We start from the raw sequence: 22925 nt of genomic DNA on the forward strand, positions 1-22925 counted from the left end.
TGTTATAATCTAAACCAGACTTTGTTATGGAAGTTACTTGTCAGAAATTTATTTTAAAGTCTCTACCAGGTAGTGCTTTAACACGTTTCATAGGAAGCTTGGTACTTGCAGTGCCTTTCCTATGACCACAGTGGGGAAATATTTAACTTAAGCTTCCTGTTTGTAATGAAGGGTGAGTTATTCCCAGAGAGTGAAGCAGCCTAGTGAAGGTCATGCTATAAGAGGCTGGGATTCCTGGGAACAAATCTGTAGGTTCCCAAAATTTGCTTTGATGGCAGTAATATCATAGTCACATTGCCACTTGCCGAGTGACAGGCAGTGGACTGGGTGCTGTAACGTGGCAATAGCTGTAATTCTCTCTTCCAGGGTAGAGCAGCATTTCCTTTCAGATCACTTGTTTGGGAAGAACTGGGAAAAAATAGGTAATCTGTCCAACTGTAGCTGGGTGTTTGTCAGAGGTGACTCTTCTATCCCTCCCTTCTGCAGAGGGATGTCATAACAGGTTTCTTTTTTGAACTTGCCTCATGGAGCAAAGTTGAGTTGGAAGACTGGCTCATGGCAAAGGAGGTCTTGATGCAGGCAAAAATTAAGCCCACAAATATGTAGTTTGAGCCTGAACCAAGTTTTGTGGTTCTTAAATCTTTAAAGCATTCTGAAATTAATCTCTTAGTGTTGAGGTAACTTATCAACAATTTTTTTTTCCTTGAAAGATTTTTTTTTTCTTTCCCCCCTTGCTTACTGCTTTTGTTTTTTTTTGAGTACAGGAGGCTTCAAAATGCTGCCCACCTTATTGCCATGATAATACAAGAGGGGCTGCAGTAGTGCTGCCTCGCCAGTCACAAAGGGCCAGTTGTAGGGCCTGAACAGCTGAGTCCTGCCAGCGCTGCCCAAGCTATTCTCCCACTGCAAGTATGCTGTGAAGCTTATTTGCAAGTCTTCATACTGAAACAAACAGCACACAGATGCAGGGATATTTACAGCACAAGCTCAATTTGTTTTACAAATATTGACAAGAAATAGCTTGTTTGGCAGCAATATTTAGCAGGGAATTTTGGCTTTGCTCTTCGCATCCCGCTGTAGCGGACTTCTTTGCCTTCAGATCCAAGCATTGGCAAGGCTGGCATACACGCAGAGTTGTGGTTTGTATCTCTGCTTCCCTGTGGTGACGATAGCAGTCTTTTTCTTTCCTTTTTCTTTATTGGCAGTGCTTTTTTTTCTTGTCATTCTCCTTCTTCCCCTAATTTTCAGGAGTAAGCAAGAACAGACTGCTCCGCTGACGGAAGTCATTATGGATTGCTAAGTCTCAGCAGTGTGTTCTGTATTTTGTACAGTGGAAGGGAGTGCACAGGTTTGTGGCTGGAGACAGGCTGCCTGAATTGCTGGCTTACAGGGAAACCGCCCTCCTTGGCCTTGGCTTTTGTTAGGTCTGTGGTGTGAGATGGAGGTTAGACTTGAGCTTTCAGTTCCAGTTTGAGTGCTCTCAGGGAAACCAAAGAGGTAAGTTTTTCAGCCTAGTGTGGGGAAATACTTGGTTTCTTGCCGAGGTGGTTAGTGCGGAGTAGAGGAGGTTGCCACTTAATTTGTCGCTTTGCGGCAGGATAGCAGAGATCCCCAGAGTGCCTGGGCTTAGAAGGCGTAGGGAAATGCCAGGTACCTGCCTTTCCTGTGAAGTTAGGCTCACTTATGTTAAGTGGCACGCTGGAGCAGAGCCACGCTGATTGCAACACACCCAGCGATGCCTCTGTATGCAGTATTGCAGATAAAGCCCTCATTCACAGGAGATTTCAATCAGTTTGCGCAGGCAGATAGGTGCCTCCTGCTAGAGATGAAGGGGCAGCACGGGAACGGCTTGTGGTGTTGAAGTGGTCACTGTTTGCTCCTGTGTGCTGAGATAGCATTTGTGGCTCTGTACGCAATTAAACATGAAACTATTTCGGTTGTCAATAAAAGACCCACAAACGATGTGACGAAAAATGTTTTATTCTAACCTTCCTGTGTCTTAATTAGGAAGTTGGTTAATCTTAATTAGTTGCCATCAGTTTGAACACAACACTTTCTGCAACCTTTTATTTATTTCCCTGCTGTAACACCTGGTGCGTTGTTTCTGAGTTGAGGCTAACCTGTAGCAGGGATAGAGCACGACATTGCAGATTGGCACAACTTCGGAATGTCCCAGAGATGGATCAGCTGTCTTATGAGCAAGTGTCTTGAGACCTGGGTTTGGGGAGATGCCATGTTAGTAGGAGCTGAGAGCCCTAGCTTCTGTTCCTGGCTCTGTGGATGACTCACTTATTACTTTGTGCTGTTAAAAAGTTTTCCAGGCAACTGAGTAAGTACTGCCCAATTCATTAGTTGACGTTTATAAGTGCTTGTGGAACTTTGAAAGAGAAAATGCTACAGCAGCACAGATGAGGTTAGATGCAACTGGGATGGGCATGTGAGCAAGCGGAGGACTATTATTGAATTTTTTAGTAGGAGGCTGATAGAAATTTTGAAAATGGAAGGGCTTCATAGGGAGCTGAAAGCTTAAGATGCCTGCAAAAAAGCGTGTCTTGTCCTTTGTGTGATCTTGGTGTTTGAATGCTGCTAACTGTAATAGCAGCATGGAGTGCAGCAGAGCTGGCGTGTGATGCATAGGCGGGTGGATGGTCCGTGCGAGTGCTGCGGCCTCTGCATGTTCCCTCATAGAAACTCCTGCCAAATCCTTATTGTGGCAAGTAAAAGGTACAAAGTAATGCACCTGGGAACACAGCAAGATGAAATTATTGCTTCAGTGGAGACAAAATTTTTGTTGCTTGTCTTCAAAGCAAACAAAGCTCCAATCCTAGTTTGTTGATGCCCCAAGGTCTGGTTTTGAAGAGAAATCAATATGAAGTTATTATCTAGCCTTCTTAAGTAGGTTTTTTGGTAGATCATGGAGTGGCCAGGGACTAGTGTTACTTGAAAGATTGTAAACAGTTTGGAAGCGGAAGGGCAAAGAAAGTGAGATGGCTTTCTCGAAGAGAAGAAAATCTGTTTGGCAGATTACAAAATGTATTTTGGTTAGGTGCAGCTTTGAGGAGGTAGCAAAAGAGGTTGAAACCGGCTCTTTCCATCCTAAATGTGATTTAGTGAACGCTCCTAAGTTTTCCTGTTACTGAGTTGTCTTTTTTTTTGTTGAGACAGAAGTGCCCAGCTATGGATTGATTCTTTCAAAAAAAGCATTCATTTCTTTGGCTAAGGGTATTTGTTCTCAGCTACCACTTGCATGGTTCTCTTTACTGTAGGTCCCAAACATAAACAAAGCTGTGTGATTTCAATCTGCTGTCATAGCGCATGTGCTTGGCTTTAGCACATCAGACTGCTAGGAAGAGGAAATGCCATCTGGTTAAAATGTCTGACTAATTTTTGGTTGGTTTTAATCCACCTTTTTCTGCTTTTGTATATATCCCTTGTAGTCCTTTTTGTGTGTCCTGTGTATCATTCTAGTAGTCTCTATCCCCAATAATTACTTGTTGTTGTAATTCCATGAAACTTAGCATAGAGGTAAGACCATAATTGGGTTGGTAGAGCAGCCCTTTCAAGGCTCTGTATCTAAATATCTGCTGGTTCAGGAGAGAACCAAATCTAATGAATAGCTGTCTTTTCTGGGATTTCCCCCAATTCTTGTGTTTGTCTGCCTCTCTGAAGTCTTCCTTCTCAAATTTCTAATTCCCTTGTGCTTTCATACAGAAAGGCTTTGCCCATATACACAATCGTAAATAAATTTGCTTAATGCCTTGAAATAGCAGGCAGGAATTTCAGAAATAAGGCTACTGGTACAGATGGCATTAAGTGTCATTTTGCTCTTTAGTTTCTACCTGCATTCCTATAAAGCAAATCAGCAGTAGGATTTATTTAAGAGAATAAGTCTACTCATCATCCTTCCTTGTAGCTGAATTTTAAAGCCGATGAAAAGCTTTGAAATTGCAAATAAAAATGACCAGATCTAATGAGGAGAGGAAAAAAAGGATGAAGAAAGGAGTGCTGCTCTTTCACTGATGCTGCCTCTTCCATCCAAGTAGATTTGCTGTGTCTGGGATTTCTGCCTTTTTCTGCAGTGGACTTGAAGGCAAAGGGCAGCGGCAGCTCAGGGATGGGTGGCACATAATGTTAGGTGCCAGCCTGGGGGAATTGGCAGGGGCTCTGTCTGCAGCTGGTCCAGGGGAGATAAGCCAGGTATCCATCAGGAGCACTTTGCAAGCGTAGGTATACTGGCAACGTGATCCTTGTTTGAGTGCTATTTATATGGGCAAACTGTGCATTTGCAGCATAGATTTTCAATACCTTTCTCCTGTCTTTATCATAACCTGTCTGCCTGGTTAATGCTATTTCACATTAAGGCCCTTTTATGTTACTGTAAGAGTGACCATGCAGGAAGTGCTCTGCCAGTCCGAAAACAAAAATTTCCTCTTTTAAGCAAGCTCTCAGTTCTTGACATAAACCCATTTAGTCTTTCGTATTGCATTAATGCTGAAATGCAGGGTGTTTAACTAAAATTCACTGTAGTGCTTGGGTCTACAAGCCTGGGCTCATGTCTCAGTTCATCCTAACCATGAGTATTACATGGGTTTTGCCTAGAATTGCTCATAACCTGTGAATCTTCAACATGGCTGCTTCTGAGACTAAAATGAAGTGTAAGTTTGTTAATATTTAATGTGAAGTTACCCTCATTTTCCTGCATTTAATACTTCATTTAAACTATCCTCTGGCATCCTCCCCAGGCCCATAGCAGAGCTTAAGGTGATAAAACAGGCACCAAGGGAATGGTACAGTGTGCGGCAGTGTCTTTGTGCCCATGGATGATACATTCAAAACCTGCCTTCTTAGGGATCTTGGTGTGAATTTAAATAAGAGAGGTAGCCGTGTTGTGCCCCAGGTCAGGGCAGTGTACCCATGTACCAGGCTGTGTGGGTTACAGGAGGTCTTGATGGGTCTGATGAGGAAAGATGACACTTTGCAAAGAATTTGACTGTTCTGAATTTATAGAAGTTCCTGCAAAGCCTTTGGAAGCTCCTGTGAATGTTTCTGCTTTATTTCTGTGCAGGTATGTGGGCTGCTGTGTGCCTCTTACTAATTTATACTTCTACGGAAAGTACCATTCATTATAACCTTTCTGTAGGGCTGGAGCTCATAATTTTTTCCCTTAATTGTTTTTCCTTGACAATACCTGTTACCTTTTTGTCTTGGGTTTCTTTCTACTTTTTGGCTCACTCTTCCTTGCAGTAAGAATTAATCTCATGGGTTTTAATTTTCTGAAAATACTTCTTTTTAATCTCATTCCTATAGATTCCTGGCCTCTCTAATTGACTAATGGGTACAGGGAGTCGTTTGTATTGGGTGATGAGTGGTGCTGGGTCTTCACAGCACCTGGATTATTCTCTTTGCATTCCTGGCACATTCTAGGGAAGCGTTTGGAGCAGAAGGCTGTGATTGCCTTGTGGGTCACAGGGAGGCTTTTTGCTGTGTTCTAGGGGAAAAAAACAGGCCCTAAATTCAATGAGACTCTGTCCTGTCGGTTCGCTAATCCTAATCTTTAATTCTTTCCAGCAGCTTGTTTTCTGGTTTTTGTTTTTATGCTCCCCCATCCCTTGAAAGATTCAAGCTTTCTGTCTGCTGTTTTGTTTGAGTGGCTCATTTGTTCTGTGCTATGGAAACCTGTTGCTATTGTTACTCTTTTTGTTCAAGACCATTTCTGTCAGGAACTTAAAACGGTGGCTAAATGTTGCTTTGTTTTCAAAGATAAATCTTGTGTTTTAAGCTCCCTGTGCTGATTACTTTTGCATCTCTCCTGGGTCCTGTTCCTATTTTAGTGTCTATAGGTTCTTCAACCTCACTCAGGAGCGTAGTATCAAAGTGCCTGTCTGCACAGAGAGCTGCACATGGGCTTTGTGTTTGAGTAGATGTGTGCCATAACCATCCAGTGGCTACTTAGCACAGCTCTTTGGAGATGTGCTCTTGCAAGCTAAGCTTACGGCTTGAGAAGCGATTTCCCCCCCAGCTCTGATTCCAGATCTGTCTCAAGAGGGTGATAGAAAGTGGTCTGGAATCAGTAGGGAACATGAGGAGGCTTACAAATGTGACATACCGTCAGCAGCTGCCGTCCCATGCTGGGAGTGAGATAGGGGGACGATGAGGAGACAGTGCCCACAGTCTGAGAGGAGGAGAGTTTTGCAAGAGTTGGTCTGCCTTCATTTAGTCAGCTATGTACACAAGCTGCTGTAGCATAAATGGATCACACAGTCCTTGTTGGAGGGCAGGATTGATGACTGGAAGGAGCGTAGTCAAAATCCGTTATTATCCCCACCAACGGCTAATGAATTGCATTTTTGATTTTGAAACCTCATAGGAGCACATCTAACTACAACTGACTGTTGATGACTTCCTCTTTCAGGTTAGGTTTGCAAGCAAATGTGGGTTTTATTTTTAGGTGGCTTAAGGAAATTTCTGGCATTGGCACTCACAAGCTCAATTAGCTGTTTGGCAGGATCTCAACTTCATGTTTCTCAGGATGTTCATCGGTCTGTTGTCTAGAGAGGGTGTTCTCTGGAAGGTAGCCAGAGGGCTTTGTAGAGGCTGCACGTTGGGCTGAGAAACTCTGATAATTCACTTCTGAGGGCTGGTCTGAAATTGCAGTTGCACTTCCCTGGAGTTATAACCAGAGTTGTTATCTGTCCAGTGGTTTTCACCATAACATAAGTGAAAGCAATTAAACAACAGAGACAATAATGAGTGAGCATGCTGATAACAAGATGACGGCTTTGACTGATACCTTTGAAAGCTTTTTCCAGTGTTGGGAGGCTTGTTTTTTTGGCAGCCCTGTTTCTGCTCTGCCGTACCTCCCTGCTTTCAGAGCCTGTTCCTCTGCCTTTGCCTTACCTGCTCAATCTCCTGTCCTCCAGCTGTGAATGTGACAGTGTTTGTCTGTACAGCCCTTGATGCCACAGAGCCTTCATTGCCTTGGGGTCTACAAGTGCAAGTGTGATATAAGGGACTGCCAAAGCATCATTCATATGGGGTTTTGAGCCCCATTTCAGATAGAGAGATGTACAGATAAAACAGATAAACTCTGTTTACATATTGTGAGGTCTGTGGTTCACATGTGGTTACGTGGTATGCTGGTAGAGGAGCCAGATAGTGCAGGCAGATTTATTGACCTGTTTACTTAAATTGGTGCTGTCAGTGTGTTTGTTAATCACTTCTCTTGTGCCTGGAAACACTATCGATAGGGATGAAAAAGAAGGCTGGGTGCAGTCTGTATTGCAAAGTGTTAGTAAATGCCAGCATCGAGGTGTTGAAGTGGCGTGGCCACACAGCCCATACACACACTGCTGTTATTTTGGCAACTGGAGATACAAACTTCTTTTGGATAGCATTTTTGTCTTTTCCTAAGAGGGGATTTGACAGGCATTCTGGATCCTTCATCCCCAGGGGCCGATGTGGTTGTAGGGTTCTTTTCCCTTCTTGATGAGAAGCTGATGAGCAGCATTATGTGATAAGAGGAATAATTAGAGCTGCAGATGCTTATTTCTGCTCATAAGAGAGGATGGTGCTGAGGGCGCTCGGTCTTATCCTGCTGCCTTCAGGACCTGCCGGGACAGTATTTGAATTCACCCCAAGGAGGGTGTGTTGCAGTGCACCTCCAAACACCATCTCTTGTTCAGGATCCATACAGCTTGGACTTGTTTTGGTTTTAGAAACCAATGTGAGCTTACTGCAGCCAAAGCCCTGGATCTTATTTTGTGTTCCTCCTGTCTAGCTTTGTCCCCTGGTCTTTCTCTCTCCAAGTTACCTGGCCACATTGCTGCAAAAGCCTTTCTCTGGGACTGCCGTCAGTATCTCTCACTGCTTCTCTGTCCTTTTGGCCATGAGCTCCCAGGCCTCTGGGCAGCCCTGCACAGGCAGAGCATCCTGGTGGTGAGCCAGAGGAGGCTGGATCTCCTTCTCAAGCCCCTTGCTCTCCTCCTGCCCCGGGTAACAGCTGGCTGCCTGTGCAAAGTGGGTATTTGTGCGTGCTAACAGTGACAGCGGACCCCAGAGGTTTACAGGGAGCACACCACTCAGGCTTCCTGCTAGCTCTGTTATAACTCCAGGTGACAGAAGTATCTCACAGTAGAGAAGATGGGGATGTGAATGAAAGGGGTGAAGTATTCCTGCAACGCACACTGTCTTTGTTGTTACTTAGATTTCCTGCTTAGTTAGGTCAGCATGGATCTTTATTTTTCTTGTTCTTTTTACCGAACCACCATGTGTCTTTGCTTCTCCAGCAAAGGAGCATTTTGGAGCCCCAGTTTGGTTTAGTTGGAAGGGGAACATGGGGAATGTGCGTGTGGGGTGTGGAAGGCAGCCGTGCCATGGTGCCACTTAAAGTCTAACTTTGTTACCGCGTAGACAGCTGCTGGTTAGGTCCTTTGTGGTATTTCAAGTAGGTTGATGGGGAAAATCATCCAAAACGGAGATAAAGCTGGATAATCTGTAGGACTGGCAGCAGGCAATGCAGGGGTCCCTTCAGGAGTAGCTCAGCAGGGACATGCAAGGGTTCAAATTTCTCTGGACAGAAATGCCATGAGGCAGCCAAGGGTGGTCGCTGGGGCACATTACTGACCTCATCCTCAAGCATCCTCAAAACAGTATTTCCTGAACCTGGTGCTATGTCTGGAGTATCTTGGTCTGGGTGGCAGAGTGCTGAGCTTGGAGGCAATTTCTCATTTTTTAAGTTGTTGTTTATTTTTTTTTAATTTTTTTTTTTCTAGTCTTTATAACAAGCTCTTATGCTGCCTCTTCAAGTGGTGTAATTAAATTGCAAGAACTGGAGTCCTAATTACTCTCTCCTATGTGAGAGTTGAGGAGCTCATCTTTAGAGAGAAGCTATTGGCTGAGATCCAAAAGAGACAAATCTCAGACCAGAGACTGCATCTGTGTTGATATTTACTTTTATTAAGGGTAATGGTCATTACCAAGTGTTATCAGAGCAGGTTGCTCTTTGCAGGTTATTTTTGTCTGGCTGTAAGTGAAAGCAGAAGGAAAAGCTGAATGGGTCCATCTCTGCCATTTCTGTACGTCTCCTTTTCAGCTCTTTCCAAAGAATCATTAGTATAGCATCTGAATTGGTGGGTCTGGCATGTGGAAAAATGTGCACTGATGCATGAAAAAATTACTGATACATATTTAGACACTTGCTATTCTGGGAATTTGCTCCTCTTTCATCCCTTGCATCAGTGCAGATTGCTTGCATAAACGGACTAAACTCCCAATGCAGCAGTGCAGAGAATCTGCCCACTAAATGGTAGGAGACATACTGGAGAAAACTGCTGCTTTCTTTCCTGTGATAATGGATGTGCGTTCAAGCAGATACATGAATCGCTACAAATGGAGCAGCCCTGAAAGCAGGGCAGACTAAGAGCCAGTTTCCTTCCAATGAAACAGCTGTTCTTATCCGTCTTCTTTTTAATAAAACTCATGCAAACAGCAAATGAATCGGTTGGACTTGGAGTGGTAGGAGTCACTAGCTGCTTGCTCACGGGTATATCTCAGTAGTAATACTTTGTAGCCTTTTTCAACTATAAACTTTACACAACTTTTCTCAGATGGTTGCCTGTATCTTTACATCACACTTAAGGACCAGTTACACCAAATTTGTGGTAGAAGCAGCAACAGAATTAAGATGCATCTTGATACTCATTTTGGTCCCCTATTGATGCCAGAACAACTGTCTGTACATCTCGGGGTTTGACAAGACCCTGTTGCTGGAGGTGGGTTTCAGCATTACATTTGTTCACCTCGACCACCTAAAATTTGCCTTGGGAATGCTGAAGTGGCTGCAAATATATGTGTATCCTGATAACATGAGATTGTCTAAAAGAACATTTACAGATGTTGACTGTGACATAGGGTGGCTTTCCTTAACTGTCTGGCAGTCAGCTCCAGCAGGGCTACAGGGTTTTCTCTGTACCTCTAATTTGTCTGGGGTAAGATGGGAGGATGTTCTGAAACCAGTGCGTTCTCCAGAGATTTCCCAACCTTTGAGTTACTTAGGTTTAGCCCATGGGACTGTTGGAGGACTACAGGTGAGAGGAGACGCGATGTTGCTGGCTCCTGGGTTTGATGTTGCTGTAGCCTTTCTCGTACAAACTCCACATGGCAAACCAGCTTCTCAGCAAAACTCCAGATCCAGGCTATCTTTTTTTTGTATTCTAGTTCTGTTACAGGGAGAGGTGTTCATGTTGTTCAATGAACAGATGACATATTTTAGCTCCACCTTCCACTGCGTTCTGGGATACACACAGATGCAGCATTTGACGGGAAAATAACTGTCTTCTCGGTCTGGTATCTTCAGCCTCCTGGAGAAACAAAGAATATGTTTATGGGTTACAGTGAGTAGCTTTGGCTGTGATCTGAAAATGAAGAATCAACAATTCAGTAATACTCTTCAGATTGGGATTACAAGTGCTCCTTTCTGATGAGGTAGTTGCATGCTTTGTTAGTTCCTTAAAATGCTCATTTCAATCTTCAGCATAATATTCTGGTAGCAGGCACACTGTCCTCTGCAGCACATTGCAGACTTACTGTTTGTTGTTCCTTACATTTGTAGAAAGGCAGCTGGAGAATGTAGGGAGAATTAGCACTGGTGCTGGCAGCAGCACTTAATTTGGTGGGGCTTTTGCAACTCTTGCATCTTGGTGTCTCTAATGTGTCTCTAATCAGTTTAAACTTGATGGGTTTTCATTGTTTTAATTTTCTAAATTGATTTATCTGTGTAAAAGATACAAGTTGTCCTCTTCTGGGAACAAGCTTCCGAGCTTTTTAATCTTTCTGTTTGTCAATGTAAAGAATAGTCTTGTCAATGTGAATCATCATCTCTTCTTCGTAGTTGCACTGTTTCAGTCATCTCCCCGGGCCTTTGACTGACTTCATATTCGCTTTAGCTCGAAGTATCCTTACAGTTTTGCTTGTGCATTGTTTAGGATATCAGTTAAACCATGAAGACCCTTTACTTGCCCACCTAAGCAAATTTATATGCAGTTTTCTCCCATGATCCTTCTCTTCTTTGGTTTAGCCTAATCTGCTGCTGGAAGCAGTTCACACATTTAGTTTCAAAACCACATCCAGCAGGTCTGTCTGCAGTTACTTGCCTCCTTCTTCAGGAGCTGTGGCAGATAGTCTTTACCTCTGCTTGCTCCAGGACGCATCCTTAATACCTAGAGTGAATGGAGTTACTGGGCTTGGGGCTCCAGAATTTGAATTGGCTTTTGTTTTTGCAGGACCTTTTTAAGGCTAGCCACTTGTGACCTGGGCCTGCAGATACCATGAAGATTGCCTTTTCGGTTTCGACTTATCTTCTGCCAGATATAAAAGCTGACCTGCTTTTTCTCATCACATCTTTTCACAGTGATCTTTGACCACCACCCTAACAATAGCATGGTCTTCTTTGTAAATTTTATGTTAATCCTATGGAAAAGAGAGTCTCCTGAGATACTTGGACGTGCCAGAATGGGCTGCCTTTCTACTGGTTAGGACCTGGCTTTGGAATGTGGTTTTAACACAGTTCACTGTGTCCTGACCAAGCAAACAGAAATAAATTGGCTAATGCAGCTTTCCACAATGCTTTCCACACAAACTTTGCTGAACAGCTTCCAAATCACTATTACCTGCAACTAGTTGCTGATGAGGAAGCACAGCAATGAGTTTTCAGAGCTTAATGCATTTGATTTCCTTTCTTGTAACCATTTTTCTTCCAATATGTGTTTTTTGCAGTGATACTGAAAGCCGAAAATTATGCAAGAAGATGAAAGTAGATCCTAATTCAAAGGAGAAGGGAGTGGAATTACTCCATTATAAGTGAGTGCTGGGCTGGGATTTGTAGTTCCTCATTGTTGATGCCCTCTGTTAGGACCATTCGTTCTCCTTGCAGCTCCACACTGCTGCAGCATGAAGACTTCTTTTTTTTTTTTATTCTTTGACATGTGAAATTAATTTCTGTTTCTTCAACTTGCAAGCATGTGTTGTGATAGAAGTTGAGATAAATTTATTCTGCTATTGAATAGAGTACACTAAAAGTACAAGTGGAGCCTGGAAGAGATTCACAATGAATTAAAACTACCCAGTGCATGGGGCTGAGATGAGTTCTCTTACTTTCTTTGTCATGTGCCTGCAAGCACCTCTTTGTGCTTCCTTTTCTGACTTGAGATAATACTTCGTAAAGTGGAGAAAGCAAGTGTAGTGAGACAGCAAGAGATTTCCTTCCTGGAAATGGTAAGAGTGGGAGTATTATTAAGTGTAAGAGACACCAATCAGCTGCATCTCCACTCTAAAGATCATGCCTTAGTAAATATTCTTGTTGAAGTGCCAGGGAGGAAATTACCTACTAGAAACCTGTTTGCTTTATGCTCTGTTTTGCGCCCTCCCTTTTTCGTTACTCTTTTTCCCCCTTAAATTACTGTACTGTAAATTCTACTTAGTTCAGTGACTTCAGCAGTATAATGTTGTTCTGGTTAGTGAGAATTGAGGGAAAGAAAGCTGTATGATTTCCAGCAACGTTACATAAGTTAACACTATTCCCCACTCCTTGTTCAACAGAGACGGTGCATTTCATACTGAATATAACAGAGCGGTCACATTGAAGGTAAATTTAAATATTTATTATTCTTCTGGTTTTGCTAGATATGGGGGATATATTTGTGGATTAAAAACAGGTGTTTGTACTAATTCATGCTGAGGGCATGAAAAGGTGGGGGTTAATCTTCATAAACAGCTGTCAAAGACCTGTTTGTGTGCGTAAACATCTGCCAACTACAGATTCAGGAAAATTGTTTATTATGAAAAAGATTGAACCCATGTTGAACTGTAAGGTAAATTATGAGTTAACTTGCAGGCTAGAAACAAATAGGATTTTTCTTGTTTTGATTACAAGGCGCTGTTAATTTCAGTATAATTAAAAGTATTAGCTTATACTGCATTTTGATAAGGAGTTCTCTAAGGTTTTTAGGTTGTGTGTTTATAAACTTTAAAAAGAGTGGCGTGGTCTTGTCTTGTATTGGATTATGGAACCACAGTTCCTATGGATATGCCCCAAATGCAGGAAGGATAAAACTATCTTCCTTTGCCTGCAAACCTTGACAAAAAAAGCAACAGAAAACAACATTCGGTGAGGACAATGAATGTGTAGATCTTGACAATTGTGGAAGTGGTGGACTAAAAGCACAGTAAGCAGGCCAAAAGCGTGCAGCCCTCCTCTTTGAAGCCCTGGGAGTATCCTCATGTGAGGCTGCAGTCCTGCAATGACTTGGCTTCCAGTAATTACTTCTGTCCGGCTCTGATGCTCAGTTCCTCTTTCTCTCTCTTCTCTAGCAAACCTGGCTCTATCTGCTGGGGAGAAGGAAGCAGCATCTGAGGAGAGGGATGTGCAGTTCTGGTATGGGTGGAAGAGTGGTTTTGAAGCTTCCTCCCTCTAAGAGCTCTAGTCTTTCTTAATTTAAGAAAGTGCTCCGGTGAAGCCAGCTGCTAGTGATTTACAGGTTGGACAGTGCATCAGAGCTGTGCACTAGTCAAAGAAGTCATCCGAGTGTTCATTTGTTCTGTTGCTCATAGCTGCCTGAATATTTTCTCTATTTGTAGCCACGTACCACTTCTTCTCCCTGCTTTCTTCTGTTGAGGCCGTAACCTACCTTTCTCTCAGCTATGTTTGTCAGGAATCTCCCAGTGCATTAGAAACAGAGAGCAGCAGAGCAACGTGATAATGCAGGGTATCATACCTATTTTATGGACAGGTGGACATACTGAAGAATAGAGAGATTAAAGGATTTGCTTCACATCATTCAGCAAGCTTCTGGCAATAAAACTCAGATCTTTCCAGGCATCCTGTAGACATATTAATACATGTATGACATCTTGGAGAACGATGGGCACGGCTCTAGAGAACTGCAAAAGGATTCTTCTGAAGTAATGGGCAATTTTATGGATGTGTCTGATCCAGCTGATAGTACACACAGTTTTTTAAGAAAAGCTTTAATTTCCTTAAGTAAGTAAATCCTAATGTAATTAGCAGAGATGCCCTTGTGAGTTTACAGTTAAAAAGAAAAAATAGAGGAATAAAGGATAGCTCAGTGTTTACAGTGGGGGTGAGTTGGCAGTCAGAACTTCCTGCTGCTGAGACTTGTGTTAGGATCTGAGCTGGTTTGGTTGTAGGGGGCTACAGGGGTGACTTCTGTAAGAAGCTGCTAGGAGCTCCCCCTTTGTCTGACAGAGCCAATGTAGGCTGGTTCCAAAGACAGACCCATTGCTAGCAAAGACAGGGCCCATCAGCGATGGTGGTAGCACCTTTGAGATAACAAATTTAAGAGGGGAGAAAAAATACTGTGCAACTGAAGCTGGAGAGAGAAGTGAGTATATGTGAGCGCAACAACTCTGCAGACACCAAGGTTGATGAAAAAGGAGGAGGAGGAGGTGCTCCAGGTGCCAGAGCCAGTGATTCCCCTGCAGCCTGTGGAGAAGACCATGCATTGGCAAGGCAAGCTGTGCCCCTGCAACCCATGAAGGTCCAGTCAGGACAGCTGTTGGCTTGGAAATATTGGCCCTGTGCTTAACAGTATTTAAAAATCAAATTGTTAGGAAAGGAACAGAGAATGGAAGAGGAAATGTTACTCTACCATCTGGGCACATTGGGTTCCTGCGTCTTGTGGGATTCTGGTTACCCCAGCAAGTGAAAGGCATAGAACCACTGCAGAGAGCAGTGAGGACAATCAGAAACACAAATGGCTTGAATATGTATGCGAAGATGGTTGGGTTTGGATAAAAAGGACAACTGGAGGAGATCACAATAGATATTTGTATATCTGAGTAGCCTAGAAAAAGGAATTACTACCTATTTGGATGCAAACAGTGGCATTTAGGGATGGCTGATTTGAACCAAATAACTGCAGTGCTTAAAAAAATTAGACATGGAACTTGTAGCTACATGTTGTGGAAGCCAAGAATTTAGGAATCTTAAAGCCAGTTTTAGATAGTTGTAATGTATACATCCATTGATAGTTAGCAGGCACAGAGGTCCAGATATAGCAGCTGGTGCAGAGTCCATAAACTTAATTACTTTTGGCCAGAAACTGAGAGCATGTAGCACTGTATGCTGGGTAAGAGTGGTAATAGTATAGTTTTTCCCCAAGTATCTCTAGTCAGCTGCTGTTGGAGACTGAAGCTTAGAACGGTCTTTGATCTTAACTGGTACATCTGTTTGTGTGTTCCTTTAGCCACGACATGTCTTAATCCTCAATAGTGCCATAAGCCCAGTATCCAGGCTGTGTTTATTAGGTGATGAAGACTCTTCTGGAGGTTAAAGTAGAGGGAGAGTTTTAACTCTCTTTCTAAAATGAAGAAAACTCATTAAAGTACAGATCTCCTCAGTACTAGCAAAGGGAATAGACTAACCCAGTAAATTGGTCCTACTCTCAACTCTGAATCCTTTTCAAGTTTGCCGTTGTAATGAGTGTGTGCACAAAATCAAGGAACGTCTTATTAGCATCACTACTGCATTATACTTGAAAGGAGTGAGAAGTATAAGGATCTATTGCTGTATGTATACCTAGAGAAAGATACAGATATTTTGTTCATGGTAAAACCTAGGTCCATGTATGGTAGCCCAGTAATGTGCTTTTAAAACTTGCTTGCTTTTAGCAGCATAGGTTAGATGAATCCATGTCCTGTGTTTTGCAGAATCTACATTGAAAGTTCAAAGCTATTGCAGGGGTTCATGCAGTGAGCTACAGCCCAGCGTGGCTCTGCCAGTGCTATGGGCTCAAAGTGAGTGCTGACCACATCATGGCAGGACAGGAACGTAACTGGTTCTTCAGTGTAGGGGTTGCTGTGGTTGCCCCTCGCTCTGGTCTCTAATGCGGCAACCTGGGGACCACTGCTTTTCTGTGATTAGAATGTGCTGTGGTTTGCTGGGGGGAGTTTTTTCTCATTTAAAGTCACACAGAAAGCTGTCTTCACCGTGCGGAGTAATGAGTGCAAGGCAACGTACTGCCTGCTCCTGCCAGAAGATGTTACACATCTAATTTTTTTCTTTCTTGGCTGAGAGAGAGAGACTGGATGAATTAAATCTCTTTAATCCCCCATCCTCTGGCCACATGTGTTTCTACATGACTGAACTTGGCATGCAGGAATTCTTTAAACTAGCGGAGTCAATCACACTCATTAGCCATTTAAAATGTTGATCCCTCTCTCCTCCCTTCTAGTGTATAGTTGAGGTCTGTACAGACAGAACAAGAACCTAATGTAGCTTTCTTAAATGTAGACTATCTCCCCTGTTTTGTCTTCTCCCCTTTCCCCATATATTATTAAGTTTTCTTGCGGCAGCATTTGGGATTTTAACGCCTCTAGTTTTAGAGCTTTTTACAACTATAATTGCATTATATATATGTATTTTTTTTTCTCCTAGTTAGCTTCTTTCTCTGCTAATGCTGTAGTAAAACAAATTTCTTCTTCTTGAAGTGTGCTTGGACCCAACACTACTACCTTACCCCTTAGGCCTTCTTACTAGGTACATTAAATGCTTTGCTTGCCGTCTAGTGACTAATATACACTGCCTCTTGTGATAAGACAAATCTCTTCAATATCAGCTGTGCAAGTAGACAGAAACACAAATGCAATAAATGGATCCTGCCGTAAGCTCTGAATCCTCCCGAGCCTTGCAGTAGCAACTGAGATGGAGGAAAAGGAGCCAAACTCTGCTATCTGTTGATAAGCTGTTGGGGCGTTGTACCAGAGCAGCCCTACCAAAGGCAAACAGGTGGCACAAGTATCTCTCACACTGTTTCAGCAGCATGTGTCACCAGGCTAACCTGCTCTTGAGGAGCTGGAGTACAAACCTGGGCTTTTAGATGGATACTTTTGATGTGTGTTAGTATACACTTAGCTCTGCTCTTCAGTCAGTCAATTGCTTTGGCAAAATATCCGATGGGCTAAAAAAAGCTTTAATAAAACTTTTCTTTGCTAAGTTCACTTAGTGCTGTCGTGCCATCATCCACTCAATCTTACAATGAAGGAAGCTCCTCAGGGACCTAGACAAGTGGTCTGTGCAGTGAGTGAGGAGCTGGCTGACAGGCTGTACTCAGAGGGTGGTGGTAAATAGTTCTTTCTCAAACTGGCAACCAGTTGCAAGTAGGTCCCCCAGGGATTGATACTGGGCCTGACGCTGTTTAATATCATCATAAGTGACCTGGATGTTGGGATCATCAGCACCCTGATGAAGTTTGCAGATGACACTAAGTTGTGTGGGGATGTTGAAGCTCCAGAGGGAGGAACTACCCTCCAAGAAGACCTGGACAGGCTGGCAGAGTGGGCTAGCAGGAACCTTATGATGTTCAATGGAGGTGTGTAAGGTCTCGCACCTGGGAATACGTAACCCTGGTGTGCAGCTCAGACTGGGTTCCACCTGGCTGGAGAGCAGCTCTGTGGAGATGGGCATGCGGTCTTGGTGAACAACAGACTCAACGTGAGCAAACAGTTTGCAGCCTCAAAGGCGGCCAGTACTGTGCTGGGTGCATCAAGGTGTGGCAAAGATTCTGTTGGGGAGTGGACATGTATCTACAAGCAATGACACAGAGAAAGAAACAGGGCCAGCCTGAGTGGTGAATGAACACAGAAACCCAAGTATTATTTTCCTAGAGCACAGACATCCAAGGATAACAGTGATCAAGCCTGTGCTTCTGTGAAATGGGAGGGGCAGTGCGACTGCTGGAATCCAAGGAGAGTGTCTTATTGGCTTTAGGGGGCTGGAGGCTTAGGCTGAATTAATAACCAGCAGAGAGTATTTTCTTATGATAGAAGACTATGCACTGTGGTCTGCTGAAAAGGACCATCGGTTGTGTGTCAGTTGGGCAAAACAGCTATAAAGTATGCATGCATGTGCACTCAGCTTGTTGAATGTGGGAGCTGCAGAATCACAGGATTTTGTATTTCCCAGTTCTCCTGTCGCATTTGCTTTTTACTCTCCTACTTAAAAATCAATTGACTGCAGTTTGTAGGTCAATAGGTTATAGGGGGAACCATTCGTGGATTATTCTCCCTTTGACTGAATAAGCAGTTTGATCTTTAAGTGCAGGGGTCATTGCTTTTCCTCACAGTGAGTATCAGTGTGCCCTCCAACTAGTCCTTTTGGATTCAAAGTTTACTGAGATGTGGTGAAGCGCGTGGGAACCTGACCTCTATGTAAAGAGAAATCTTTCCTGCCAGGGAGCAGCTGTGGAGGTGTTGCAGATCTAGTACCATTGACAGAGCTTGCTGAAGGATCCTTGAAGCTACTGTCTGTGTGCTGGTCTACTTCCACATTGTTTTCGCTGGCTTTATACTGGAAACGGAAACTGATAAGTTGGGATATCAGTTGCGAGGGACATACACACCAGTGTATGACTTGATTCTGCAAGAGGAGATTTGTGTTTGTCTGCATTAGAGCAGATGACTATATGAGCAGAAAAGCAAAGGCACTAATTGAATGGGGTTTACATGGCAGCATGGATTTGAGATTGGATGTCTTGTGTTTTACATTCATTTTGCTTTAAACATTTTGGGTTTTCCCCCCCCGCCTCCTTTATTACAGTCTATGGTGGCTTTCCTCAAGGATCCAGAAGGTGCTCCACTGTGGGAGGAGGATCCTGAAGCCAAAGATGTTGTGCATGTTGACAGTGAAAAGGTACTTTAGCTGCATAGATGTTCTGTATGTTTTATAAATATATGGGGTAAAAGAAGTGTGCATGTTTGTGTTAACTCTTAATGAAGCACCGTTATTTCCTTTCTTTGGAAAGGATATTTGAAGCACCCAAACTGTTTTAAGTAACTTAATAGATTTTGTGGGTTCTGATAACTATCGAATAAAGTCTCCTGCTTCCCACCTTCCTCTCCCCTACATGTGGCTGTGATATTAGTGTGCCAGCTACGCAGCGAGTAGGATATGGATGATGTGGTGGAAGAGAACTGTTTGTCTCAGCAAAGTGTTACATCTTGCAAGATGCGATCACTGCAGGATATAAGTAGGAGGTAAAATATTACTCTTACAGGTGCAGGTTGTTGTTCAACCTTGAGTTGCCTCATGTGCCTGAGGTCGTCTCAGGAAGTCTGGAGCAGGAAATAAGAGGATCCAGATTTTGAGTAGTGTAACTTTGTACAGGAACTGTCCTCTTGGTGTTAGTGGCAAAGCAGTAAATATAGAATCATAGAATTACCAGGTTGGAAGAGACCCACCGGATCATCGAGTCCAACCATTATGGTTCAACTACCTTAACAAGCCAGCGCCACTGCAGAGCTACCCATTGTTTTCTCTCTAATATAATCAGCTTGGTCTTCTGTATTAGTTTTCTAGTCTATAGATTTTTAAAACTTTAATTGATTGGACTCTAGCTGGTATTTTCTAAAGGGTCTTTTCAATTTTCTAGCTTTCATTTTTAATATTAGAAACTTTCTGTAGGAAGATTAATTTTTAATGTTCACCCTCTGTACTCTATTATGAGCCTTCCAAGGGTTGAATTCAATTTGAGAACTTCATATGTTTTCTCTGTCATGCTGGTACTGAAAAATGTATTCTCATGGCTTCTTATATCTCTTACAGAGTTTCATAGTGGGAAAACTGAACTTGGTTTGTTTATTATCGAGTCTGACTTTTTGAATTAGAGTATGTTTTTTGGATGAGTTGGGGAAGAACAGCTTTCCAGTCACAGGTTCTTCTGTGAAAATAAACCAAGCCATGCAACATCCACACCTCAACAGTGAAGATACTGGTCTAGGATTTTAGCAGATATTTGAACCTATAATAAAATTTGCCATGATTTTTCAAGTTAAAATTGAGCAAGGAGAGGAAACTCAAGTCTTGTCTGTTAGAAAAGAGGATCTCTCTTTCCTCAGATAAGTAGGGGAATATGAATGCATATATTAACTTTTTAAAGTTGTAACACAGATAATAAGAGGTGTTCTTGGTTGTAGGTCTGATTTTATTTTCTTTTGTTCATTCACTAGGAACTGAGAAAGCTTCTGAAGAAGGAAGACAAACCCCTTCTGATGATGTTCTATGCTCCATGTAAGTAACTCAGCATGTCCTGTCACCTTCTCAGTTCTCCACTGAGAAATGTCCAAGTCTGAGTAGAAGTCTTATCTGTCCTTCACTAATACCATTTTGTATCATCTTTGTCATTCAACTCTTTGTGTTATTCTACCTTTTTGTCCCATTTTCCCTGAGTTGTCCATTGTTTGTATCCTAATTTTTACTCTTTCTCTTTTGTTGCTGACTTTTGCTCATTCTTCTTTTAAACAACTGCTTTCTGTGATTTCTTTACCCATTGTCCTTTCTAGATTTGTAAAAGACAGAAACACTGTATGCTGAGCGCATAAGTGTTTGAGAGTTCCTAGCCCTCTGGCCTGTGTGGAGCTGTAAGTGTGAATGGATATTGCACACACTTTTGACTTCTGCAGTTTGGGGCATAGCATAAGACAAGCTGGTTCCAAATAAGCAGAAGATCTCTGGAGAAGACCATAGGTTTGAAAACAACAACTGTTCTTCCTAACTGCAGGCAAAGGGAACAGTAGAGTGGTCAGGAGCAGGAATTTCTTAATTTCTTTCTTACTTCATCCAGGAGGTACCCTGGGTGTTCCTACCTATATTGGCAGGAGGAACTTGAATATAAGTGGGATTTCATGGGACATAGGGGGACATGAAGGAAAGAGAAGAACCCATTGGAGTCACTGCATTTCATTTGTTACCTTGACCTTGTATTGTTGCTATCTTGTCATTGCATTTGCTGCTTGTTTCTTAATTTTGCAGATTCACAACTGCTTTTTTATTTGTTTCCTGGTGCCTGGTATGTAGGAGCTTTCTAGTTCTTCAAAACAAGATAATGTGGCACTGGAGTTGTTGCTTGGTTGGAAAGCAGGAGCCATGAGAAAGGAATAAACGTGTGACCTAAGCTAGAAAAGCCTCCCAGCACTGCCCTGATAGAGAAATTGATTTTAGGCACCCCTAGCAATTTGCTGGCTGATTCTCTTTAAGACTGTGTCCCATGGCAGCATTATCTGGTGTTTCTCAGTGTATTTTCACTTGTAATTACTGCTGGAAATGCCATTCTACCATCTGACTGCTGCCAAAATGGCCAGAATTGCCCAAGACTTAGTTTGATACATCACTAAGAGAATGTTTTTTTCCTTTAATTAAATCAGTTGCAGCTCTGTGTCTTCAGACTCTGTAGCAGGATGGTCCTGCGTGGCCTGATAGGGTGCGTGGTCTTTGCCAGTCGCTGCTGCTGCCTCAGCCTCAGCAGAAAATGATATGCCTGCTCTGCCTGTAAATTGCCCCTCAGGAAGAGTTCACCTGCAGAGTACTTTCACAGTTTACCTGTATCATGAATAATTGTTTTCCACAACTGAGTCTCTTCCTGAAATGTGCCTTATCTAACCCTTCGTTCTTTTTGAACCATTCCCCCAGAAACTCTCCTCCTTCCAGTTTCTCTTCTTTTGAAGTGGCAAAACACCTGCTAGTCTTCGGGGCTGTAATACTTTTGCTGCTTTCTAAACTGCTGTGAAGGAAGCCTACTTGTAAGTTTTTTTTCTCCCCTCTGATTTTGTAGTTCTTAACTCCCTCATCTTTTATTTAACACATGAGACCTTCTATCTTGGTTCTTGTCCAATTTTTCTTTTCTTACTCCTATTATTGAGGGCAGAATATGTCCAGCAGTTGCGTTAAAATACTGGCTTTGAGCAGCTGAAGTTACTGGTTACACACAGGCGTTACCTTTCATAACTGGGAGCAGCAAATCAGAGTTGGGCAGTAAAAGAAACTCTGCTTTTCTTGACTTGTAAGGGGTGACTTTGGGAGGTCTTTGGCACAAGAAGACATCAGAGGCCTTGTCTGGGAAGGTAGGAGGAAGACGGTTGCATTATTTCTCTACTTTGTTGAAGGAAGATGCTTTAAATTCATTGTGGCAGATTCATAGGAAATGGGCTCTTTCATTATGTACCAGTGCAGAGGGAGATGAAAGCAGCCGCAAACTTAAATGTAGTTTCTTTAATATTTCGACAGTGCTTAGACTGGGTAAAACTACTCAGAGCAAAGGCGTGCTCTCCTTAGAAGATATTACCTGCCATTTGGAGACCTTTCACTGTACCTTTAGATCTATAATATAAAGTCAGACAGTACTAAATATGAAAAGTTAGGTATACTTACAGGCATTCAGATTAATTTGTAGTTAACTCGGTCAGAGAAGTCTCCTGCAAGAGAAGGTGAATCCACAAAAAAGCTGCTTATAACATCATTGAAAACAGAGCTTAAAAAAAAAGTGGGAAAACATGTGTGTTTAATTAAGTCTCCCGCCCCTCATATTGAGACAAAATACAAGGAAGAACAGAAGAAAATTAATTTTTCAGAGTTACCCTTTTCTGTATATGTTGTATGGCTTTACAGTGTCTTGAACAGTATAACCTGGAAATGTGTGGGTAGAAGAGGTTGTACTGAAGTGGGTTTGGCAGCAGCAAAGCTGGGAACGGAAGGACTATAGGGATGATGGCTGAGTGGAGGAGGCTGTTAAGTGCCTGTGCTCCAGAAGGGAGTACAGGGAGCAGTAAGTTTGAAAAGGGGAACAGAGGGAAATCAATAGTCTGGAGAGTTTGGGGCGTGAAGCTACTGAAGAGAGAAGAAACACAAGATGGTGTTAACAACTTGTGCCTTTTGATGTCTGTCCAGTGGTTTGAATGAAGCTGCAAGACCTCAGTGTACTTCAAATAAGTTGTGTCCACCAAAAAAAATTGTCATTTTGAACAGTACTAATTCAACAACAGTGAGATCAAAGATGGAGGGACTGCAGAAATGAGCTCTCTTTCCTCTGATTAAAAGATGTTCTTCCCAGGCATGCTGATGTGATCCTAAACCAGTGGCT

At 42.7% G+C, this 22925-nt stretch overlaps 1 protein-coding gene across 3 annotated transcripts in view; it reads left to right on the forward strand.

Moving 5' to 3' along the window:
- The window catches only part of PDIA5 (protein disulfide isomerase family A member 5), a 102533-nt gene that overhangs the window by 18243 nt on the left and 61365 nt on the right, over positions 1-22925 (forward strand). For all 3 annotated transcript variants that reach the window (XM_069861425.1, XM_069861426.1, XM_069861427.1), the window contains exons 4-7: positions 11773-11856; positions 12595-12640; positions 18611-18703; positions 20020-20080. In XM_069861425.1, the coding sequence (XP_069717526.1) occupies positions 11773-11856; positions 12595-12640; positions 18611-18703; positions 20020-20080 (284 nt within the window). The remainder of the gene's footprint in view (positions 1-11772; positions 11857-12594; positions 12641-18610; positions 18704-20019; positions 20081-22925) is intronic.

Source organism: Phaenicophaeus curvirostris, chromosome 7, assembly GCF_032191515.1.
Source record: "Phaenicophaeus curvirostris isolate KB17595 chromosome 7, BPBGC_Pcur_1.0, whole genome shotgun sequence".
NCBI classification, from domain to species: domain Eukaryota; kingdom Metazoa; phylum Chordata; class Aves; order Cuculiformes; family Cuculidae; genus Phaenicophaeus; species Phaenicophaeus curvirostris.